The sequence below is a fragment of the Canis lupus genome, chromosome 5 (assembly GCF_003254725.2).
Source record: "Canis lupus dingo isolate Sandy chromosome 5, ASM325472v2, whole genome shotgun sequence".
In the NCBI taxonomy this organism is placed as follows: Eukaryota; Metazoa; Chordata; class Mammalia; order Carnivora; family Canidae; genus Canis; species Canis lupus.
This window is the reverse complement of record NC_064247.1, coordinates 47922302-47943896: the sequence shown is the minus strand read 5'-3', so window position 1 is coordinate 47943896 and position 21595 is coordinate 47922302. Positions and strand designations below refer to the sequence as shown.

General features: G+C 47.2%; 1 protein-coding gene across 8 annotated transcripts in view; it reads right to left on the bottom strand.

Annotated features, from left to right (window-relative positions):
• KANK4 (KN motif and ankyrin repeat domains 4) overlaps positions 1–21595 on the bottom strand; it is a 68025-nt gene that overhangs the window by 5773 nt on the left and 40657 nt on the right. For 7 of the 8 annotated variants that reach the window (XM_049110347.1, XM_049110345.1, XM_049110349.1 and 4 more), the window contains 7 exons: positions 18030–19967; positions 16619–16730; positions 14154–14372; positions 12297–12384; positions 9682–9901; positions 6019–6161; positions 1129–1329 (listed from right to left, as the gene is read on the bottom strand). In XM_049110347.1, coding sequence (XP_048966304.1) covers positions 1129–1329; positions 6019–6161; positions 9682–9901; positions 12297–12384; positions 14154–14372; positions 16619–16730; positions 18030–19967 — 2921 coding nt within the window. Of the gene's footprint in view, positions 1–1128; positions 1330–6018; positions 6162–9051; positions 9902–12296; positions 12385–14153; positions 14373–16618; positions 16731–18029; positions 19968–21595 lie in introns of those variants that run through there. The other variant, XR_007410816.1, reaches the window with a different exon arrangement.

Here is a 21595-nt window from a genome sequence, read left to right as displayed (position 1 = left end):
GGTCCAGGGTGCGTGCTGCCTGGTTGTGGTGAGAGACCCACACATCAGTGCTGCCTGAAGCAATGATGGGACAATCTTAGGTGGTTCAGATGTGGCCCAGTGAGAAGGTCTTTCCTTGGGCAGGGAAGGGACTCTTTCTCTCTCCAGGTCTTTTTTCCCTTCAGACTATGGATGTTAAGAAAGTGTAGAGAAGTCTGGAGTGCCAACTAATGTTAAGGACCCTGAAGTCAGGCCTGGGCTTGAATCCTTGCTCCAAGAACCAGCGGCTTGTGACCTTATGGTAGCTATGTAAACTCCCCAGGCTTCCGTTTCCTTATGTAAAAATGGGGATGGAAGTGTCTCCATCACTAGATTATCGAGAGGATTAGTGAACTAATGCATGGAAAGGGCCTGGCTCCTGAGAGTACTCTAAAGAGCCTGATGGAGCTGGCTTGCACCAGCTGTGTGATTTAGGGTGTGTTACATAATTATTCAGTGACTGTTACCTTAAAGCAAATGGGTGGCATCAACAGAGACAACCGCATGAAGTTGTTGTGGGGCTGTAATGACATGATCCGCAGTCAATGCTCAGTACAGTGCCTAGCACTGAGCAAGCACTGGGTACATGCCGGCCACCATCATGACTGTCATCACCGTAACCATCATCACCATCATCCTCGTCATCATCATCACCATCAGCTGACAAAGAGGCTTACTTAAGAAGCACGCGTCTGGAAATGCAACTTTGAGCAGGCTGGCTTGATGAAATGGGCCATCCCGTAAAGTGGGTCATGGACAGAATGTGGAAATAGTTTGTACTCGGTTCCCTCATGGATGAAGGAGTCCCCATGGGCAGCAGAGCTTCCTTGTCCAAGCTGCTGCTCCAAAGCCCACATGCAGTTATTGCTGTGACCAGAGGCGGTTCAGGGCCAAGGCCAGGCCTGGGTGCATTCCCTTCAGAATGGTATGAAAGGTTAGGGCTTGGAGTTTTCCAGCCCCAGGTCTCCTGGCATTTACCATGGAACATGTCATTTAAATCCCACAACAGCTTTATGAGGTCACTTCTGTCGCTTGAATTCTGCTGGCTGGCCAGCCACTTTTCAAGAAGGGAAGTGAAACACCTACTTGTTAATGGCCTGCAAGTCTCACCTTGTCAGTCAGGCTGCTGTCGCAGGCCGGGTGTGCCAGGAGCAGCCGCACCATGTCGGCGTTGCCATGGCGACAGGCCAGCATGAGGGCCGACGATCCCTCGTGGTCCTGCACGTTGACATCTGCCTGGCAGCTCAGCAGCGCCTGGACCATGTCCTCCCTGTCGTGGCTGACTCCCAGCATCAGCGCAGTCTGGCCTCCCTGCCGCACAGAGCACAGGGGCGTGGTGAGCATCCCCTCTCCAGCCTGGGCAGACTGGGGCAAAGACTTTTCCAGAAAATGACGTTGATCTGAATCTCCTTCTGCTGCTGGGGTTGGATGCATCCTTCTCTACCCAGCAAACTTCTGCCCTTCCCAAACGCTAGTCAAATGCCACACATCCTCTCTCAAGCCCGCTGCTAACCCCTCAGGCACGTGATCGGTAACACAGAGCTTACCACTTGGTATTGCAACCTGTCGAGCTCTCTCTCTCTTTCTTTAAGGATTTTATTTATTTATTTATGAGAGACACAGAGAGAGGCAGAGACACAGGCAGAGGGAGAAGCAGCCTCCAGGCAGGGAGCCCGACGTGGGACTTGATCCCAGATCCCCAGGATCACGCCCTGGGCTGAAGGCGGCACTAAATCACTGAGCCACCTGGGCTGCCCAATCTCTCTCTTTCTTATGGACTGTGAAAGTTTTGATGGCAGGGACTGTCTTTTTCATTTCATCTCTGTCTCCCAGTGCCTGGCACTGAGTACATGCTGGTAAATGTGGAATGAGAGAGAGTAAACAAAAGATTGAATGCTTCTGCACCATGGCTTCCAACTGTCTGCCCAGCCTAACTAACTTCCTCCAGGAAGCCTTGGTCTGCTCAGAACACTCCTGGTGTTTTCAGTTTAGTGATATCCAGAACTTTCTTTGTCTTGACAAGATCTCTGCTTGCATGGTCCTATGGTCATTTCTAATCCATAGCCATTGAAATTTTTTTCTAAGTTATTTAATTAATTAATTAAATTTACTTATTTAAGATAGAGCATGCATGAGTGAGGGGAGGGGCAACCGGAGAGGGAGAAGCAGACTCCTCACTGAACGGGGACCCCCACACGAGGCTTGATCCCAGGACTCTGGGATCACACATGACATGAGTGAAAGACAGATGCTTAACCAACTGAGCCACCCAGGCGCCCCCGACATTTAAAAAAAATTTTATTTTATTTAAGTAAGGTCTACTCCGAGCTTGGGACTCAAATTTACAAACCTGAGACCAAGAGTCTCATACTCTTCAGACTGAGCCAGCCAGGTGCCCCACCATTGACCATTTTTGCCATGCCAGTAGTCATTAGCACATGTGGCAATGGCTTGGGGTCAGAAAGGGAGTCCAAGCCCTGGTTCTGCTGTTCTCCTAGTGTGTGACTCTGGTCATGTCACTTGTATTCCTCGAATCTTGGTTTTTCTCTTTTCTTAAAAATTATTATAAAAATGATCTGGCCCATGCACCTCACAGGACTTTTGTGGGAATCAAGTGAAATAAAGGATGTAAATATAAAAGTATGTGGTAACCATTTTTCTGATTATAAATTGGCCATTACTTCTCATAGATTTTCCTTTTATATACATGGCTCTCTTACACAGCTTGATTAGATTTTGCCCTCCTGGTTCTCCTGGGTTCCAGGCAGCTCAGGGTTTTTTTTAAGGCTGTGAGAATGAGGCAACAACTCTGTTTTCTGTCCTTTCAGCTCCCATGTGGCTCTGAGCACCGTGTCTTACATGTAAAAAGTGCTGAGGACATGGTTGCTGATGTGTTTGTTCACTGATTAAGGGCCAATCTGCAGTCACTGATGGATTATGCTTCCCTGCCCAGAATGCTGGGGCTTAGAAAAAAGAAAGGGAGTTTGCAATCAGGAAAATCCTGGCTGTGCTGCTTATTATCTATGTGAATCTGGACAAATTAACCTCTCGATGACTTTTCCTGATCTGGGAAAATGGGGATGCTTAGCAATGTTACCTGCCTTCTGGGGTTGCTGTGAGACTCCAGTGCTGTGCATGCGTTAGCCCTAATTGCTATGAGCACGAGAGATCATGTATGACAAATACTCGGTATGTGGGAATGTATTCTTAGGTGTCCTGGTTCTCTATTTCTCTGGAACCTAGACAGATCTTTCCAGAGAAGCCTGTTTGCCTTTTGGATTGCTTTTATTCAGCCCTGAAATAATGGTTCTTCCTCTACTGGACTAACCAGACCATGAGAGTTCAATTGAGACCCCACTTTCCAAGTGGTATTAAAGCCAGATGACCTATGTTCATCTGCCCCTCTGTCTGACTTCCCCTGTCTTCCTCACCTCCCTCCTGGTGCAATTCAATACAGTCTAATTCAATGCTATTTACAGAGTGCTGCATGCCAGGTGCTGTGCTGATCCTGGAGATACAAAAAGAAATAAACTGCTTAGCCTGGGAGACTCCCAGCCTCCCAACTCAATCTTATTTACCTGATACCTACTGCTCTCCTCTTATGTAAAAGCCCTGGGGGTAGATGAAGGTTGCAGAGGCAGCTATGAATTCCCACCGCCTCCTTTAGCAACCTCAACCTTACCTTCCTAGAACATCAGTTTGTCTTTTATTAAAAAAAAAAAAAAAGTCACAGGAATGGGGCGCCTGGGTGGCTTAGTCCGTTAAGCATCCAACTCTTGATTTCAGCTCAGGTCATGATCTCAGGGTTGTGAGACCAAGCCCTGCATCAGGCTCTGCACTGAGCGTGGAGCCTGCTTGAGATTCTTTCCCTCTCCTTCTGCTGCATGAGGGGTGGGCATATTGAAAAAAAAGGCAGGGGCACTGAAAGGCACTAATTTTGATTTTGGTGAGCATCCTTTCTTGCAAGAGGGCCAATTTAGAAAAAAAATTAACATTTAAAATGAAAACAGCTTTATTAAATCTGATGGTGTAGGAGCTCTAGGTGAAAATACTTTGAAAAACAGAAGTGATCTACAAACGTCTGTTTCCTGCCATCAATAAGATTGCCATTAGATGAAGTGTGCAGGGCAGCCCTGGTGGCTCAGGGGTTTAGCACCACCTTTAGCCCAGGGTGTGATCCTGGAATCCTGGGATCGAGTCCCACATCGGGCTCCCTGCATGAAGCCTGCTTCTCCCTCTGCCTATGTCTCTGCCTCTCTCTCTCTCTCTCTATGTCGCTCATGCATAAATAAATAAAATCTTAAAAAAAAAAAAGATGAAGTGTGCAAAGTGACTGAGTAGGCTATCTGTGGTCACTTTGTGGGGGGTGGACAGGGAGTAAAATATATTGTTGGGAGCCCCTTTTTTGGGTCTCAGAGTGAGTGAATGAGTGAGGCACTATCTGCCTTGTTCTAGATGGACTTTTAAAAAAAATTATGTATTTATTTATTTATTTTTAAAATTTTATTTATTTATTCATGAGAGACAGAGAGAGAGACAGAGACACAGGCAGAGGGAGAAGCAGGCTCCATGCAGGGAGCCTGATGTGCGACTTGATCCTGGGATTCCAGGATTGTGCCCTGGGCCGAGGGCAGGCACTAAACCGCTGAGCCACCCAGGCATCCCTAAAAATTTATTTAGATGCAATTAATTCACATACAGCATATTATTAGTTTCAGAAGTAGAGGTCAGTGATTCATCAGTCTTATATAATACCCAGTGCTCATTATATCACGTGCCCTTTTTAATGTCCATCACCCAGTTACCCTATCCCCTCCCCCTCCCCCTCCAGCGACCCTCAGTTTGTTTCCTATGAAGAAGAGTCTCTTTTGGTTTGTCTCCCTCTCTGATTTCATCTTGTTTTATTTTCCCTCCCTTCCCCTATGCTCCTCTGTTTAGTTTCTTAAATTCTACACGAGTGAAATCCTACGATACTTTAGATAGTTTTTTTAAAGATGCTTGTACAGTGAACAGCCTTGGAAGAGAAACAGAGATAGTGTCTTCTTCCAAACAGAGGGCAGATATATCCAGTATAAAAGATTCAGGTTCCCTGTGCCCTGGGTTCCTCTCCAGTAATATAATCCACTTTGTGCACAGGGATCTGACCCTCCTCACACTGCCCTATGGGAATTAGGAATTGGGGCTCAGGGAACTGGTGTAAATATCAACGCTGTGGCTCCTCTTCTTGCTGTGAATAATGTACTATCCTTTGTCTCTGGGACAGGAGTTTCATGTCTTGTACAGCATCCATGAATGACACTAGTATATTCTAATTTGTTAGCATTAAGGTAGAGTACAATCTCAGGCCCTTCACATTTCTTGACAGGCTATATCTCTCATCACTCTAGGGGGGAAAGGAGAGTTGCATGCACTCTCTTGTTCTCATATTGGTCAAAGATGGGTATGTGGTCTTTTGAGGAGTTCCCTCTGTTCCATATGGAGCCTTCTCTAACTCAAAGCCCTACTGGCTAAGCACCATACCCCTACTCTGTGCTGTCACGTAGGGGGGCCCAGAAGCTGAGCAGAGACATGCCAACCCTCTGAACTGTTTTCTAATTCATGATTGAGGTGGGTCACCTGCAGGGACTTCCTTCACAACCACTAGCAAATGCTTTTCAGCCTTTCCATGCCATCTCCTGCTAACTGTGGGAGTTAACTCCTGCTAACTATAGTGCTAACTATGGGAGCACTTCTTTCAAGAAGTCAGATCCAGATGGACTTTGCCCAGTTGCAGACCAGGACATAGATGACAAGCTCACGGACCTCTGTCCTAGCCTGTCTGGATGTCAGAAATTTTTGAGGAAACCAAACATACAGGCTTTGGACAGATGCCTTTTGGAGGGCTCAGCCTTCTTGGGCTAAATCTACATGAATCTATGTGGAATTTCTCACCCCATTGGCAGAATAAAACTGAGAGGTACCCATATTTATTAAAGAGGGGATCACGTTCACACACCCTACCTGAGTAGCTTGGATGTTCACATTTCCTTCTCTTAAGAGTTTCCAGACGACAGCCATGTCTTCGTCAGTCTCTGCAGAAGCCAAGGGAGTTATCATCACGGCAGTATAGCCAGCTTTGTTCTGATGGTCAACATTGCAGACACCTGCAAGAGGAGCAGTGGGCCCTGGAACAGCTCCCAAGGGAGCAGAAGTGAGAGTCTACTTTAGCCTGATCAACAGGGCCCTCCCTGCTGGGTAAAAGGCCAGGTACAGAGCAGTCTTTTCCCAGTGGTGGTTATGTTGACATTTTTAGCAGACTTTAAAAAGTGGCTAGTTTTCTTTACAAGTTTTCTGAGACTACCCAGCAAGAAGAGTTCATGGTCGTAGAGTCAGAGATGACCAAGGGGTACAGTGATCGTGACTATTTCATAAAGCCATGTCCTGGACACTGAAGGTCAGTGAAGCTTCATAAGCCACCCAAGTGCAGGTGAAATGAGACCAGGTCTCAGGTCTGTCTGGCTCTAGAGCCCATCATTCACCTGACCACACATCACCTACAGCTGTGCATTATAGGTTTTACTCTATGTTGTGTGTAACTCTTAAGCTGATGGCTACATATTCAGGTCTTTCCCAAAGGCCTAGAGATATGTTTGGCAGTGTACCAGGGGCAGGACAAATGCCACAGGATAAACACAGGAAATCTTCCAGGAATAACCATCTCATTTAAAAACCAGAGGGAGGAAAAAGAGCCTTCATGCATTTTTATATTAAAGCAATTAAGAATATACACTGCACAGTAGAATGAAAAGTAGCATATTTTTAAAATGAAGGATTAGTTGAGAACTCAAGAAATACCTTTGTAACTCTGGGGATATGCATTCATATCCCTCTCCACCAAAGGCGACATAGGAGATAATCAGCCCATTATCTGCTGTATAAACAATCTCACCTCTTACAGGCAGTACCACATGGAAAACAAAATCTTTCCCGTCCTCTTGCTTAACTGAAAAATGTATCTATTGCTTTTGGACAATAAAAAATACTATCTCAGGAGATCAAGTCATTTAGCCTTTCTTGGCATTTCTTCTGTAAAATGGGAATAATAATAGGGGGTTACTGTGAAATTTAATGAGTTAATATATTGAAAGCACTTAGAACTGTACCTAGCACATAGTAAACACTCAGTAAGCATTAACTGTTTCACTATTATTGTCCAGAATAGTATTCTTGTTTTTATATCCTTGCTACTGGCTCATGAAGACTTAGGTATTCATTGTAACAAATCTGGTTTATGAAAAAATGTCTGGGCTACACAGAAGTTCTGTTCTTGGGTACAAAAAAAAAAAAACATTATTGGTTTGACATTCCCTCCAACTCACCTCAAACAATTTTTTAGAAGTCTACCACTGTGATGCCGGCATGCCAGTGGATACAAAAAAAAAAAAAAAATCACTCTAACCACAGTCATGAGCGGCTAGGCTATGAAAGCTGAATAGAACTCCATACATTGCCTCACAGCTCTGCCCTGATGAAGAGGGGAATATCTGTATTTCCTTGTTACTGACTTTTATTTTTACCTCATGACTATTTTATGTTTGCTTTTAAGATGTGTAAACAATCTTCAGGTTACAGTTCTCTCTACTCTCTTCAGAAACGTGACTTATAACTCAGTAGTAAGGACTGGAATCCTCCCCAGGGCTCAGAGAAGGGGTGGAGGACCCAGGGCTTTCACAGCAGATGCTTCTGAGCAGCCACCAGGGAGTGAGTGAGCCAGCTCTTGACTGAGCATGCTCCAGTTCCACGAGCTTTCTCCTCCGCAGTGGCGTTCTGGCAAAAAAAACAATGGTTCACAAAAGACTACGGTGGTGGAGGTGTACCCACTGGCTCTATACTCAGTAATGATGAGTCACTTCTGTGTAGCCCCTTACGGTTTGTAATGTGCTTTCTGGATGCTTCCCAATTGCGTGGGAAGGGAGCCTAGGTTTCAGAGTGTGACCCATATGCCTTTCTCAACAACCCTTCTACAGTGAAGGAAAGGAATGGTACCTTCGGTCCATTCTCCCGCTCCCCTTCATACTTGATGCTTTTGGCTATTTAGCTCTATCAATATTTTAAACAGAAAGCTTCCAGGTCACTTTAGGGTTGATGAGAACCAAACTGATTCTCAGTCAACAGAAACGTGTAACAACCAAAGCTTAGGTTGTCTGTTCTCTGGCCTGGCCTGGCCCACTTGGAGAACTTCTAACAGGCTGAACATCTGGGCTACTTAAAGATGAGGTTCTGTATTTCCAGTCTTTGGATTCTTCATGAACAGAACACAGAGATATGTTCCATTTAATTTTGTGCCTTTCTCAATTGAGCTACCCCTTTTGTGGTGTCTGTGAATCCATAAAGAACTGAAATTGGCTTGATGTTAGAGTTGTGACTTTATCTTCCTCTGATGATGTGGAAAGCAGAAAGAATTTTAGGCTGTTAGATACATCGCCTTTCCATTCAGGTAAAAAGCCTCAGGCCTGCTTAAGGGAATTTTGGAGAACTGGAATGATGAGAAGATGCCAGGCATGAGAAGGGTTTCAGGAAAAAGGGTTCATATAGAAAAGTCCCAAGGAGGGAATGAGCTTGGTGTGTGGGAGTGGACTTGAGTGGACGGAAGGAGTGGACTGGAGTGGACTGGAGTGGACGGAAGGAGGATGTATGGTGGTGGCTTGGTAGCAAATGCAGGCAGGGGCGAGGCCAACTGGGATTTTTGAAGGCCAGGCTGAGGAAGCTGCCTTTCATTTGTAGAGCAAGGGAAAGCCATAGGAGGCATTTAAGCGAGGGTGGATAAGATCCAAGTTGGGGGCAGCCCAGGTGGCTCAGCGGTTTAGCGCTGCCTTCAGCCCAGGTTGTGATCCTGGAGACCCGGGATCGAGTCCCACATCGGGCTCCCTGCATGGACGGAACCTGTGTCTCTACCTCTCTCTGTGTCTCCCATGAATAAATAAATGAAATATTAAAAAAGGAAAAAAAGATCCAAGGTGGAGGAAAGCTGTTGGATCTGGAATTCAGACTTACTGATGCCCGTTTAAACTCCTCCTCTGGCCTCCTAAGGGTTACAGATCTAGCATGTGCTCCAATTTCTGGATGCCAGGAATAGGAAGAACAAACCAATGGTATCAACTGTAAATAAACCCCAGCAACACACTGGGTCATTGTGTGATCTCAGAATCATGCAAAAGTCTCTTGACTTTTCGGAGCATCGCTTACGTCATCTATAAAACAGGGATGATTATCCCTATTAACAGGAGTTATGAGGATTAAATGAGATCTCATATGCCAAGCGTTTAGCAGAGGACCTCATCCGTGGAGATCATTTGGGGTTTTGTATCTCTTATAGGTACCCTCCTAGGTATTCCTCATGCAACCTTCCTAAACTCAGATGACGTTGGGCCTGGACACGCCTTCAGTCCGCACCGTCGCCCCTAGGCTTAGTAATGTCCCACACGGCAACACGAGGATAGTAACACCTACATCACAAGAGTGTTGTCAAGGATAAGTGACATAACAAAGGCACGGTGGTCTAGTCCGTTCCTAGAATACAGGAGGAACACAGGCCAGTGAAGAATCTCCATGCTGGAAGGAAGCGGGTACCAAAATTGCCCTTGGAGAAGGGAGCCAGACTGAGCAGCTGCAACCATTTCTGACCTGTCTCCAGCAGCAGCCTCACGACAGAGAAGTTGGAGTGGGACACGCTGTAGTGAAGGGCCGTGTTCCCGTTGCCATCAGCCAAGTTCACCAGCAGCTTTAGGAAGTGTGGGGAGTGGGGCTGGACCCCACGGAGGTAGGCAGCCACCACGGCAGGGCTAGACGACTTCCGGCTGGAGACACGGAACCACTCTTGACGGATGGTGTTCAAACTCTGCCTCTGAAAAGCAACAGATTTCAATTCCAGGAGGTCAGCTGGCCTGGGGTGCCCTGGCGGGGCTGTTACTTTCCACTGGGAAAAGTCAGCTGTGGATGCTTCCACTTCCATCCCCTCAGCTGCCTCTTACTCCATGTGATTCACTGCTGGAGGGATCAGAGCTGGGGGGGGCGAGGTTTGAACCTATGTGATCAGCTACCGACCACCACCACCCCCAACCCGCCGTGTGAGGCCTGGGAGAGCAAACAACAACCAGTGACAAAGCACTTTTCTAGGTGACAGTGTGAATCTACTGTAAGTTTAGATCATACCCCTGTCTGCACAGGATAAAACCAAGGTCCGGTCTTTTGCGCACATATAACTGGCCCATGTGGACCTTAGCTCAGACTCTATCAGGACTTTTTTGCATTTTTAATAGGCATAACTAGCAAGCCACAACATTTTACTAATGGGAAAAACTCATGCTGAAAGCTAAGATAAACAACATGCCCAATTTATGCTAGAAATAAAACCCAAACAGCTGTGCTTGAATTATTTTTTGGCTTTTAAGCTTTGCTAGAACCTTCAGAGAAAATGGTTTCATTACCCATGGCAAGACCTCACTATCTGCAGTTTGGAGCTCCTTTGGAACCATGAATGAGGAGAGTTCCAGAGAGAATGACATCAGTTCTGTGTGTTACATGACCTACATGTTTAAAGTAGAACATGTTTAAGTTATTTATCTAAATGGGAGAAGAAACCATGGGGATGTGATTCCACACTCATTCTGGAAGAACTGGGTTTTGAGTCACTAAACCCATGTGGCAGGCTTAAGTCCTGGCTCAGCTGTATGACCCTGGAAGTCATATAGTCTTTTTGAACCTTACTTGTCTCATCTACAAAGTGGAGATGAAACAGGACTGGGTCCCTAAACCTCCACAGCTCTACAGATTGAGGTCCTTATATAACCTGCTTTGTTTCTAAAGTGGGTTGGGGGTAGGGGATACTTTGTTCCTAATATGGGTGTGGTTTCAGGTTTGCACATCCTTTATCACTTTTCTTTTTAATTTTAACTTTATTTTTAAGTAAACTCTACGCCCAATGTGGGACTGGAACTCACGACCCTGAGATCGAGTTGCATGCTCTACCAGTAACTGGGCCAGCTAGACACTCCTCCTCTATCACTTTTCTAGGCAGAAACACTGGGATCTTTTGTGGCTGAAGCACTTTTTATATATCAGAATATCTCCTTTTTCTGTGGAATCTTCAGGAGAATCTGGAGAAAGATCCTAAGATTAAGGAATGTACAGCTTAGTTCTGTAATTCATTTAAGATTAAGTAACAGGAGTTTCGATCAACATTCATATCACCTACTGGTTTTTTAACAATCTGGGAACAATGGTTTGCCAAATCAGCTAAGATAAAATAATCAAAATGGGTTGGGCTGAATCAATTGTTTTCTATGAAGGAGAACAAAATGGGCTTTAAAAATGCTTACAGGCTATTACATGTCGGGGCCTACCAGTTGGCTCTCATGACTTGGGAAAGTGTGCTTGTGCCAGTATCTCTTGAGTAAACGTAAAACCTCATGGCTGCATGTTTAATTTTAGGCGGACCACGAAAGTGTTACGGAGCAAGAGTTGTATTTTCTTGCTCTTGGTCTCTTGACCCATAAGTTTGCTTCAAGAAAAACAGTAAAGACCACAGAATTAAAGACCGGGACTTGAGGGTAATGAAGACACACTGCCCACCACCCACCTTCATTTTTTTAATGAGGAAACAAGCTCTGAGCAGTGAAATGATGAGCTCAGTGTCTCACAAAGACCGGTCCTGGGACTAGAACCCACGGTTCCCGTTCCACATGCTCTTCACTCTGCCCATAGTTCTCTCCAATTGTGAGGTGATTTTGAACCTAAGCTGCACATGTTTTGGTTTGGGGGTTTGCTTGTCTTTTAAAATATTTTATTTATTTATTAGAGAGAGAGCACACGAGCAGGAGAGAGGGGTAGAGGGAGAGGGAGAATCAGGCTCTCCACGAGCAGGGAGCCTGACATGGGGCTGGATCCCAGGACCCGGAGCTGAAAGCAGACGCTTAACCGACTAAGCCACCCAGGTGCCCAGTTTGGTTTTGTTTTTAAGCCACACATAGTTATATGCTGGACACTCAGGGGCAATGCCTGACGACACTCCATAAGGACTCTGAGCACCAGGCTGCTTCCTCGTGCAGATGCATCAGATGCCTCTCCCAATATAACACATCACCTAGGCAGCAGGGTTTGGGCAAATGAGGGCATCCATAGGAAAGGGATTCCAGGTACACCCACACTGCTGCCTTCGGCAGGGGACCAGAGTCACCCGGTTGGAACTAACAGCTTAAACAGTATGGACATCCTTCCATGACAATGAAAAATCACAGTACCAAGAGCTGCTCGGTGGTGGCCCCAGTTTCTGGCAGATGTTGGCTCAATGCCCGGCATGCATTGATGAATTCTTCTGAGGGTTTATATCTGAAGAAGAAAAAAAATACATATATATGTGTGTCAGTCTTTATATTAATATGAAAGAAAGTAGTCCCCTAGCTTGACTTTTGCTTCTCAGCCGCTGAAACACCCATACTGAGTGACTTCCCAGGCAAGAAGCATTACACTGAATACAGCCTCCTGACAATGAAGTTTGGCTTCTCAACTCTTCTGAAGAGTGAGTCAAGCACATTGCCCTTTTATTTCCCAAGATTTTATTCATTTATTCACGAGACACACACACACACACACACACACACACACACACACACAGGCAGAGACAGCAGAGACACAGGCAGAGGGAGAAGCAGGCTCCATGCAGGGAGCCCGATGTGGGACTCGATCCTGGGACTTCAGGATCACGCCCTGGGCCAAAGGCAGGCGCCAAACCACTGAACCACCCAGGGATCCCCTGCCCTTTTTATCCTGCTGTTTTCAGGAGGTGGTGGTGGATCACCAAAGCATTCTGAGGGCCATGGGACTAACTGCAATTCCTGATACACTAGGAAAAGGGAGGGCTGTCTTCCTGACTTTGGATAAAACAGTTTCTGCCTAAGTGACTTGAAAAATCCAAAGAACCAATCCATACCAGCAATTTTTTTCGGGTTGTTCTTTCATGAAGGATACCATTAATGCTAGTAGAGTTAGTAACATGAAAATCAGTTAAGCTGGGGTGCTCTCAGTGTGTTAGTATAAGGGCAGACAGACTCGGAGTGGGACTTACTGGCATTGGGTGTCACCAGGAAGCTCTACCCTCATCATGTCTTTATAGTGCTGCCATGTTGGAGCAGCCCTGTGGACCTGCTTGACAGCTCCCATTCACTGATCATCACTCCCCTGGCTGAGGGTGGTGATGTTGGTAATTGTATTTACTATTCCTATTCTACTATTTCTTCTCTCCCACCTTTTTTGAAGTAGGCTCCATGCCCAGGATGGGGCCTGATGTGGCACTTGAACTCGTGACCCTCAGGTCAAGACCTGAACTGAGGTCAAGAGTCAGATGATTCACCAACTGAGCCACCCAGGCACCCCTCTACTATTTCTTGAGAGTCTGCTGTGTGGCAGGCACTGTGCTAGGCATTTTACATACTTTTTCTCACCCAGTCCCCAGATCAAGCCTATCAGGTGGCTCTTACCCACATATTACAGATGAGGGATCTGAAGCAAATACAGGTTAGGTGCCTTGTGTAAAGTGACACTGTGGCAGATATGGGATTTGAATCCAAGTGTGTCCAGCCTCAAAGACAGTACTTCTCTTCATTATGTGACATGACCCTGCATCTTTTTTAAAGATGGGGTTATGTCAACATGCCCAATGGGAGAGGCAGAAAAGTATGTTGAGAATCAGACCAGACCTGGGTCACAAGCCATGCCTGGTCATGTCGTTTAACTTCTCTAAGCCTTTTTTCCACATCTGTAAAGTGGGTATTATAGTAATTTCTATTTTAAAGGATGATTAAAAGGATTATAGTACATGTAAAATCCTTCACATTTCCAGGACTGGGACGATGTTAGCTTTACATGTAGAGCTTTGCCTATGACAGTATATCCCATGAAGGCAGGAGTTACGTCTGTTCCTGGCATGTTCAAGACACTCGGTAAATCCTGGTGAATGGATAAAATGATGAATGAAAAAAAATGAAAAAAAAAATGATGAATGAACAGATGAACAAATAATAGAATAAAAGAAGTGCCCTTGCCCTTTCCGAAAGGATCAAGTACCCCCCCATCCATACTCCTCTGACTCTCTGACTCACCTCTCTGCCTTGGGATGGGGGAGGTCTCCGCCAGGCCCACTCTCCTGGCCTGTGCTGCTGATGCCCTCAGGGATGCCCTGTCCAGCCTTGCAGGTGTTGTGGGCCTCCTTGCCCCGCCTATGCTCTGGGCCATCACATTTCTTCTCAGCCTCACTGTCAGACAAGTCTTCCGGGGAGCTGTCCTCACCACTGGTCTCCTCACTTGAGGTGGTCTCGTAGCTGGAGGAGGAGACAAAGGTCACTCATTCTGTGTTTCCTGTCCGGTGCCCAGATAAACACAAATAAGAACCAGGTGGGCTTCAGATAATAATTCCCAGCTTGCTAACCACATCCTCCATTTTCTATATCTGCAGGCCTAGGTGAGGGGACTCCCCAGGAACCTTATGTCAGAGAAGGATGTGTAAGAGCTGTGGCTCTAACACCAGAAGCCATTTGGGGAGGAAAGATAACTAAGCTCTTTGCAGTGAACACACCAATCACCCACGCTCTAGTTGGCCAATGCATTTGGATGATCTAGACAAGCAATCCAAGATTCTCACAAAAGCACTTGCTCCTGGAATTCTAACGTGTTGGATTCTTCTAGAGAGGGGCCCAGATCTAGGCAAATATCTCCTACTCCTACCCTGAATTCTCTGAGTTGGCCGACAGATCAGCCCGTCCCTGTGTGATCGTGAAGGTTCCCTAGAACACAGGGGCGTTCTAGCCTAGCTTACACCTGACACGAGAGGACCCTGTGTCTCCTCTCAGCTGCGTTCCATAGGTACCCCGAACCCAGCATCTGTTTCTTGGCTGCGGCCTGTTTCAGCTACTGCTTGTAACAGCAAGACCGAGGGCATGGGCCCCTTGCTTCATGGCTCACCATCCCCAGCAGCGAGCCTTATGTTCAATTATGTGCAGCTGAGGTGGCAAACCACAGACCATGGACTGAAGTCCTGGCAGATTTATTGATCCCTCTGCTGATGGTCAACAGGAGCCCCCTGATGGAGGATGCTGCAGTTAAGATGAAGATTTCAGGCTCTGGGGCCATTGCACACTGTCACAGAGACCAGGGGAGCCCAGTGGCCAGAGCTTCCACTGAATGCCCTTAGGCCCTTTCTCTGAACGTTGGCCCCTATGTAAGGTCCCCGTGCTCACTGGATTTGCAAACCCAGCCTCTCCTTGGCATGCTCACTTTCTGTCTTTTTAAAGCCACAGATAGATCCTTCTTCCTCTTGTGCTTGGAACAACCTCTTGCTTTTGTGATTAAGGTGGGGGTGGGGCATATTACATTTACCAAGCAGTTCTTGTCTTAGAGTTGCTTCCATAAAAACTTCACCTGGAAGTCTATTCATTCATTCAACAGAAATTTATTGAGCACCTACTATGTGCCACACAGTGTTTTAAATGCTATACTAAAGTCCCTGTCCTAACTGAGCTTAGAGGCTAGTAGGGAAAAACAGAAAACACGTAAACAATATCATTAGACAACAGTAAGAACAATGAATAAAATAATAAAGGAGCATGGGATAGAGTAACGGGAGGAGGAGCTACATTAATTAGAGCAGAAGTTTCTCACCTTGGCTGCACATTATAATCACTTGAGGGTGTAGAAACTCCCAGTATCTGCTCTGCATCCCAAACTAATTAAGCCTGAGTTTTCAGGGAGGGGGCTCAGGCACTGGTATTCTTAAGATGTTTAAATCTGGTATCTCCCTTCTGGTCTGCCCTGAATTAGCAGGGGTTCCGACCTTTTGGGCCTACCACTGGCTGGGTGAGGTGCCCCTCCATTGGGCCCTCGCTCCCTTCTTTACTAGAATCCATCCCAGCGTATCAGCGTTTTCTCTTTACTTCTTGTCTTATTTCAGCTCTAGCCAAACTATGAGCTAAAGGCAGGGACCATGATTTATTTGACTTTTTTTTAACCCTGGCACTTGAGACAGTTGTCAGCATTTAATAAACGTTTGTTGAATGGCTGATTTAGAAAATATTCTAAATCCAATGATTTACTCTCGAGAGTATATAAGGAGAGTTTGGTTCACGTTCTGAGTCAACAGACATGGGTTGTTTCTCTTCATCCTAAAACATGCTGGTTTGGTTTGCTGTAAGTTAGTAAAAGGGGAAAAACAATTAGATGGTTGAAATTTGAACTTCAACAAATGAAGAGTTTGTCCTGCCTTCAGCGTTGTGGTTCAGATTAAATGTCTTCCGTAAAGGGCCCATGTGTTCCCCCAAACTCCCAGAAACCACCTGGAATCCCGGCCCCCGGGACACCAAAGCCAAGACATTAAAAGCACAGGATCCAAAGACCACAACAGCTGGCAAGGAGCCAAACACATGCAAACCCAAGATGGAGTTTTAAAGGGCCGTTAATTCCCTTGAAGAAAAATGAAAACCAGATGCTTTCCCCTAGGAAAGGAGAGTGCTAAGGACAATAGCAAGAAAGGTAGTGTGGAGGGGGCAGTCTGGGCTTCATGAGCGATGCTTACCCACCGTTAACCCCAACAAACTGAAGGTTCTTTTTGGTCCCATTACCTCCTGCACGGAAGCCATAGTCTTTCTTTTTCATTATGGATTTAAGGCTGGTCGACGGGGAGATCTCTAGGCAGACACAACATCACAGGTTAGAATGATCTTGGGGATGCCCCAGAATGTAGCAAAACCGGGACTCTTGCTTTGAGGGGATACAGGTTGAAGGCATGTGGGGAAAGAAAAGGGGACAGAGAACTAGATCATGTAAATCAAATACCGTGAAGGTCTATGAGGAGGCCCAGCCTTCTGGTCAACACCAGCCAAACTGTCCCTGCTCACAAGCCCCTCCGCATGTGGATGACAGAGTGGGTCACTGGAGCTGTCTTCCAGAAGAGCCTCGTGGCATGTGTGCCATCACTGTCCCTGTCTTGGGGTGGGAAGTCTGAGGCTCAGACCTGCTCAGTGAACAGTAGAACAGGAGCAGAACTGCATTCACACGACTCCTGCTGCAGCACCCACCTCTGCCCATGGGCACCTCCACAGTCTTCTCTGGCTTACGTGCCACTTGACACCTGTAATGCCAGGTACGTACAGTAGACACGTGAGTAAGAGCACATCTTTTGCTGTGCTCAAAGGGACAGGAGGCATTTTCCAACGGGCAAGACTGGAAATAGCACCAAAATAATGAAAAAGCAGCCAATTTGTGATCTGCAGCAGGAAGCTGCCTTGCATGCTGCTCGTTGAGCAAAGCAAAATATGGTTCCACTTTACTCAACAGAAAAGAGTGTGTGATCTGTTACAAGAGGAAGCGCTGCTCAGCCAAAAGGTCGACTTTCACATGTATCATTCAATCTCTCTTACACACACACACACACCCCCCCGAAAATATTCAATGGGTTGTTGCAAATTTCAATATAATGCTCCTCCGAAACCAGACTAGAGCAAACCTCCAATGTGCAAGAACCAGAGAGGACCACAGGAAGGCAAGAGCCCAGGAAACAATGAAGGGAGGCTGAGGTTTAGCGCACACAGCCAGGGCCACTCTTGCCCTAGACATTGCCTTTGCTCAGTGCAAATGAGAAATAGGCACCCCTCTGGGTGGGTACAGTGCTGCAGACTTGGCAATAAGGGTGGGCTGAATTTCAGCTCCTGTTTCCCTTCCCTGGCTGGCATCCTTGTGCCCTGTGCTATCCGTATGTGGTGGCCCTGCAGTCAGTCCCAACCTCAGACCAAGGACAAGAGTAGGGGCACAGACCATCTGTGCCCCTACAGACCATCCACTAGTATGTAGGTCATAGATTTATTCCACTGGGTTCCTGGAGGTGCTTAAACCTTTTTAAAAATATATACGTGCAGTTAAAATCCTTTTTCCCGGGGACTCATCAGGTAAAGGAGAAATGGTTCCCTGGTTTGGGCACCAGTATTTACCCATCGGCGGGGAGGCAGAGGGGGCCGGGGGCCCCTTCTGGGGTGGAGCGTGGGCCGAGTAAGCAGACAGCAGCAAGTTGAGGGAGCTCAGCAGCTGGCTCTGGATGCTGCTGAGCTTGGAGGCGGGCTGCTTGATGGCACTGGCCAGCTCCGGGTAGCCGTGCTCCAGGCAGCTCCACTGCTCCTGCAGGAGTTCCTGGATCTTCTTAACATATTGGCCAATGGTGGCATCTGGGGGTGAGCTCGGTGGCCTCCCCGGGCGCTCCTTCCCCAGCGGCTCTGAACTGGCCTCCTCTCTCCCTGCTGGGGGCGTCTTTCTGTCGCTGCTCCACGAAGAGCCTCCTGCTGCCCTGCCCAGACCCTCGGCTCCTACCTGAGGGCTTCCCTCCTGCTCAGAGCCTGCTTCTTCGATCCTCAGCTCAGTGGAGAGGCAGCTATGTAAAGAGGTGGGGAGGACCATCTCGGGTCCTTGCGGCAGTGACAGCTGTGGTGGTGGCACGAGTTTTGGGGGGCTCCGATCCCCGGGTTTGTGGCCGGCCTGCCCCCATAAGAGACCATTCCCCTCCTCTCTGGCCCTCCAGCTTTCAGATCCTGTGCTGCCCAGAAGGTTGACCTCAATGCTCTTGTCACATGACTCCCTGGTCAAGAGTCCATTGAGGGGGTCAGTGTTGACCATGGCGTCGGTCTGGCCCTGAGAGTCTCTGGTGTTCTCATGGCTAAGCTTTCCTGCCAGTCGAGCTACAGTGCACTCAAGCTCTTGAATCCTCTGCCCTCTAGCCTTGCTTTCGTCTTCCTGCTGCTGGAGGGCAGCTCTGACCTGGGCCAGCTCCTGGGTTCTCCCAGATAGTTCACCCTCGAGGGCAGACAGCTGTTGCTTCAGGCTGGAGATGCTTCCAGGATCCACTGCGGGGAGGCCCAGGCTTTCCTCTGTGACCCGGATGCCAATGCTTCTCACATCTATCTCCACAGGTGGTGGGGGTGGGATCTCGCTGATGTTGAGCTCGATTTCTTCTAGGGGGAACTCATTCTCAGGAATGGGTGATGGCAGGGGTGGGGGGCTTGGTGTCGGGGAGCCAGGGCTGACCACCACCTCTGCTTCTCTGGTTTTGGGCTCATCTTCTTCATCCTCTAGAACCACAAGTGCATCCTGGGAGAAGAAGGGAGGACTTGGGAGAGAGAGGTGATTTGGAGCCTCCTCTTCATCTTCACCCTCTGGAAGCTCAGTGCCTTCCTGGACCAGCTCTGGAATCCCTGGCACCAGGTCCCCAAACTCTCTGACTTTGGGTTGGGTTGTTGCTCGTGGAGTGGAGTTTTGAAAACCTGCAAATCCATCTGCAGGGCCAAAGGTGCCATCACAGACGCTGCCTTCACTCTGAAGCAGAGGGAGGGCTGGAGGCATGGGGGAACCTGAGTTTAGGCTTGAGTCCTCTGAGGCCTTGTTTTGTAGCAGTGTGGCTGGCATGCTGGATGCTCTCAGGAGCTGGGGCCGTCCACTCCCAGAGGCCGTCTCAGCCTCTCTGGGAGCAGCAGCCTCCAAATGTCTGGCTGTCTCTGCCAGTAGGGCCTTCCTGTGGTAGCTCACCTCACTCCCACTGGCAGAGGCTTGTGGGTATTCACCAGGTGGCAGCGACTGGGCTCGCTCCTCTGTCCCCAGCAACACCTTTCTCGGCACCACTGGGGACCAGTTCTGGTGGGAAAGAGCAGCATGGGGGCGAGCCCTGCTGTCCGGAAGGCTGAAGTTTCGAGGCAAAGTACTAAACTTGGCCTGCTTGGCCCTTCTGTGGATAGGAATCCTTCTGATGGTGTTTCCCTTCTCGATGTCATCCACATACTTAAGGAAATCCAGGTCCAGATGAAAGCCATATGGGGTCTCCACAGAGTAGGGGTGGCTCTTTGGAGGGCCTTTCTCTTCATCTCCCTGAGAGGGCTGGTCTTTGGCTAGGAGACATGTAAAAAAGAAGCACAATGTTAATAAGAATTATGGATGGTGAGGCCTAATATGTGTGATTTAGACTTGACGCTCTCACGTGAGACTTCTCCTAAATGTCCCTTCCTCTAAATTAAGCTGAGATGCTCACGGTCTTCCGGCCATTCTGAGAATCCAGGTTATTAAATCAATGTGTACTTAGCCAATGTCTGCAAGGAAATAGGTAGAGGAAATAGTTTCCAATTTGCAGTATTCATCTCAGTTATTGCTGCAGAATCTGCTGGCAGGCCAGCAAAATAAAACAGTCTCGTACTGTTTTTCTGCTTTTGATTCATGTAATTGCTGAACTGAAGCGGCCAGGAATTTGCCAGATCAGGGTACTAATTGGGAATTATGAATATTGAGGGCTTTGGGGGATAAGGTACATGATTGCCTCAACATTAAGAAAGAACCTCACATTATTCAAAGGGACACTAGGAAATCTTGCTGTAGCCAGAGATATCACAGACTGCGCCTTCTACATTATGTAAGCTTCCTCATACATAATGTGTGAGCCTTCAGGCGCACGACGATCAGAGAGCAGTGGCACCTGGAACCATGCACAGCCTGTGCTCATTTCTACCTGCACACTGCTTAGTGCTTAACAAACATGAACTCTTTCAAAAACTCATGTCAAGTGAGGAAATACCACATTCTTCGCAGACTGGATAAAAGGTGGCAAAGGACTAGGGCCATGTAAAAGGGATACTGGCCTACATCCTCCAAGAAAGGTGGGACTCATGACTTTTCAGGGCAGCCCACATTATCAGGGAACATGGCGATGAGAAGGTTCTCCATCACACCAAGGCATTGATTTTTTTTTGACTCCAGCAGAGGATGCTGCGGACAAGTCAGTGCTCTGACTGAATCCATAAGGACTTGTCTCTAAGTAGCCTCTTCTTCAGGTTAAAGCATCTGTTCTCACATAAAACCGTTTATTAGCTCTGTGACATTCTGCGAAATGTGCCCCAAGAATGCTTGGTTCAGGAAAGAGCATTAGCGGACAGCAGAGGTCAAGAATGCAGATTCGTAAGCCTGGTCTGTTTCAGCTCTTGGGGAAATTACTTAGCCTCCCTAGGTCTCATCAACCATACACTGGGAATACTAATAGCAAGGTGAGATTCTTGTGAGAACTGGCTAATTAATACATATAAAGTGCTTTGAACAACGATGAACATTCAATGCATACTCAATGTTGTAGTTACTATCTTTGTGGAAACACAAACTACAGAGAACTGAAACCCCGTAATGGCAGCTGATTTGTCTGGGCACACAAGAGGGGTTCCACAAATTCTCTGTGACTGACTGATTGCTTGACTCTAAGGGTAATAGGCCCTAGGGGCAAACTCACAAAATAGTAGTAATTCAGTTTGCACACCTCAACCACTATTTCACGCATACCTATGTGCTGGTTGCTAAGCTAGATTCTGGTACAGCCCTGCCCTCCAAAAATGTATGGTTGAGTAGAAAAATCAAGAGGTACAATGTGGTATGCCAACGATGTAACAAATACATGCCCAAAAGACAGCCTTCCTCCTTATTTTCCCAATTTCTTCAGGACATTAATTCTGCCTTAATAGGAAAGGGATGACTTCACAAA